Genomic DNA, 2,750 nt, shown 5'->3' with positions numbered 1-2,750 from the left:
GATCTGTTGGCTATCTGTATGTCTTCTTGGGAAAAGTGTCTGTTCAGGTTCTCTACCTATTTTGTAATTGAACTGTTTGCTTTCTTGTTTTTGATTTGTATGAGTTCTTTATATATTTTGGATATTAGCACTTCATTGGAAGCTTTAGGATGATTTCATGTATAGACACTGAATATTTCTTAATAAAGTATATTAATTTTTTCATTTCATGCCACTAAATTTAATACAATTATCTCCACTCAAGAGCATGTACACATGCCCTCACACATGCTTTCTATTTTATTATGATGGTAGTGTGCTTCTGTTCCCCCCTATTATCTACGTAGTCAATGTGCATCTTCCTCTTCTTGGAAGAATCCACTTGGCAGGAAGTCTCTGAAATAGGAAGCCATCAGGATCTTCATTAATTAGAAGTGCTGTGTGGCGATAAAAAATATATATAGACCTGTTGGAGGTGAATGAAGTATCTGTAGCTGAGGGAGATTAAATAACTTCTTCAAGGTCACAGAGATGTAACATGGTAGACCAAGTTCTGTTCCAGGAGGTCTGACTCACATCCTATTTCTAAATCACAGCTCTATACTGTACTTTGGAAGAGTTATATATCAAAAATAATTGTGATGAAAAATAGATTAATAATGATAATAATAGCTATAAATTAGAAAGATCTTACTGTGATTAAAGGCATTTTCATGCCTCACAATGATGGTCATAGCAGTAATCACATTTAGAAAGAAACACAATGAGTCACAAAGAGAGTTAACTGTGACATCAATATAAAACATCAGGTCACAAAATTAAGGTTGTTTGAGTTGAAAACACATGTTTTATTCACTATTATGAAATGAAAATAGTGTGGAGATTAAGAAACACCTTAAATGTCTTTAGTTATTTTCGAAGGCTTGTATGAAAGAAGAAATTTCTTCATGTTCATAGATTTTAATAAGTGAATTAGAATCAGTGAGTTGAAGATAAAAAGAGAAAGATTTCTGCTAAATTAAAGAAAGTCTGAATAATTACACAATTTAAAATAAAATTGGGTAACCACTTAAATAGGTGAATGACCAGAATTAGAATGACTATTAGATCATGATGGATGCCCACACAAAGAAGGAAACTTAAGGTGCTGACTAGCTGAGATGCCTTTTGGCTGTTTACTGAGTGTTGCTTTTGTCTCCTTCTTCATAAGAAAACCCAGCTGCATGGAAGCAGAAAACCACACAGAAGTGTCACAATTCCTGCTCCTGGGTCTCTCAGATGACCCTAAACTGCAGCCCCTCCTCTGTGGAGTGTTCCTGTCCATGTACCTGTTAACTGTGCTCGGAAACCTGCTCATCATTGTGGCCATCAGCTCTGACTCCCACCTCCACACCCCCATGTATTTCTTTCTCGCCAACCTGTCCTTTGTTGACATCTGTTTCACCTCCACCACGGTCCCAAAGATGCTGGTGAATGTCCAGGCACAGAGCAAAAATATCTCCTACATTGGGTGCCTCATTCAGGTGTATTTTTTTACAATATTTGTTGGAATGGATAACTTCCTTCTGACTGTGATGGCCTATGACCGGTATGTGGCCATCTGCCACCCCCTGTACTACATGGTCATCATGAACCCACGCTTCTGTGGCATTCTGGTTCTGATATCTTGGCTCATCATTTTCTGGGTCTCCCTGCTTCATATTCTACTGATGAGGCGGCTGACCTTCTGTGTCGGCACTGAAATCCCACATTTCTTCTGTGAACTGGCTCAGATCCTCAAAGTGGCCTGCTCTGACACCCTCATCAATAGCATCGCCTCTTATGTGGCTACGGCGCTACTGGGCGTGTTTCCTTTCACGGGAATTCTGTTTTCTTACTCTAAGATTGTCTCCTCCTTAATGAGAATATCCTCTGCAGGAGGGAAATATAAAGCATTTTCCACCTGTGGCTCTCACCTGGCCGTGGTCTCCTTGTTCTGTGGCACAGGCCTGGGGGTCTACCTCAGTTCCTCTCTGAACCATTCTTCCCTACAAAACTCAGTTGCCTCAGTCATGTACACCGTGGTCACCCCCATGCTGAACCCCTTCATCTACAGCCTGAGGAACAAGGATGTGAAAGGAGCTCTGAGAAGGCTCCTCAACCTACCAGCATCTTGTCTGTGATAGAGCTCTGGCCTCAGAAGGACTAAGTGTACATTGTGTGCCCAAAGGTAAATGTTGCAAATTTAAATATCTGGTTCTTTTTCACTTGTGAAAGACATGTTTGTTTTATTCTAGTTCCAAAACATGTGTGATTTTGCTTTTGTTTGTATTTGTATTAGTTTTATCTTAGCTACTCCCTGAGAAATCCCTTTTTACTTTTCTTCCCTCTATGCTGACCACAATGTTTCATCAACATTCTTTCAGCTATTTTTAAGATTTCTAATTTTATGCCCCAGCAGGTTTAGCTCGGTGGATAGAGCATCAGCCTGCAGACTGAAGGATTCCAGTATTGTTTCACATGAATGGCATATGCCCAGGCTGTGGGCTTGATCCCCGGAGGGGGCGTGCAGGAGGCAGCCAATCAATGATTTTCTCTCATCATTGATGTTTCTCTCTCGCTCTCTCCCTTTCTCTTCCACTCTCTGAAATCAATAAAATGTATATTTTTAAAAAAGAATTCTAAGTTTAAATGTAAAGCACTTATCAAACGCTGACTTAGTTTCCCAAAAAGTTGTCCTCATATATTGCTGATCTTCACCTTCATTGGGTTGTATACTTATTTTTCAAGAT

General features: G+C 39.7%; 1 protein-coding gene across 1 annotated transcript; it reads left to right on the top strand.

Annotated features, from left to right (window-relative positions):
- Positions 1-1,184: 1,184 nt before the first annotated feature.
- LOC102768500 (olfactory receptor 7D4-like) lies at positions 1,185-2,141 on the top strand. Its single transcript, XM_006775928.1, has one exon. The coding sequence runs from the start codon at positions 1,203-1,205 to the stop codon at positions 2,139-2,141; it is 939 nt and encodes a 312-aa protein (XP_006775991.1). The 5' UTR covers positions 1,185-1,202.
- Positions 2,142-2,750: the final 609 nt, after the last annotated feature.

The sequence above is a fragment of the Myotis davidii genome, unplaced genomic scaffold, assembly GCF_000327345.1.
Source record: "Myotis davidii unplaced genomic scaffold, ASM32734v1 scaffold1989, whole genome shotgun sequence".
NCBI classification, from domain to species: domain Eukaryota; kingdom Metazoa; phylum Chordata; class Mammalia; order Chiroptera; family Vespertilionidae; genus Myotis; species Myotis davidii.
This window is presented reverse-complemented; position numbering and strand designations above follow the sequence as displayed.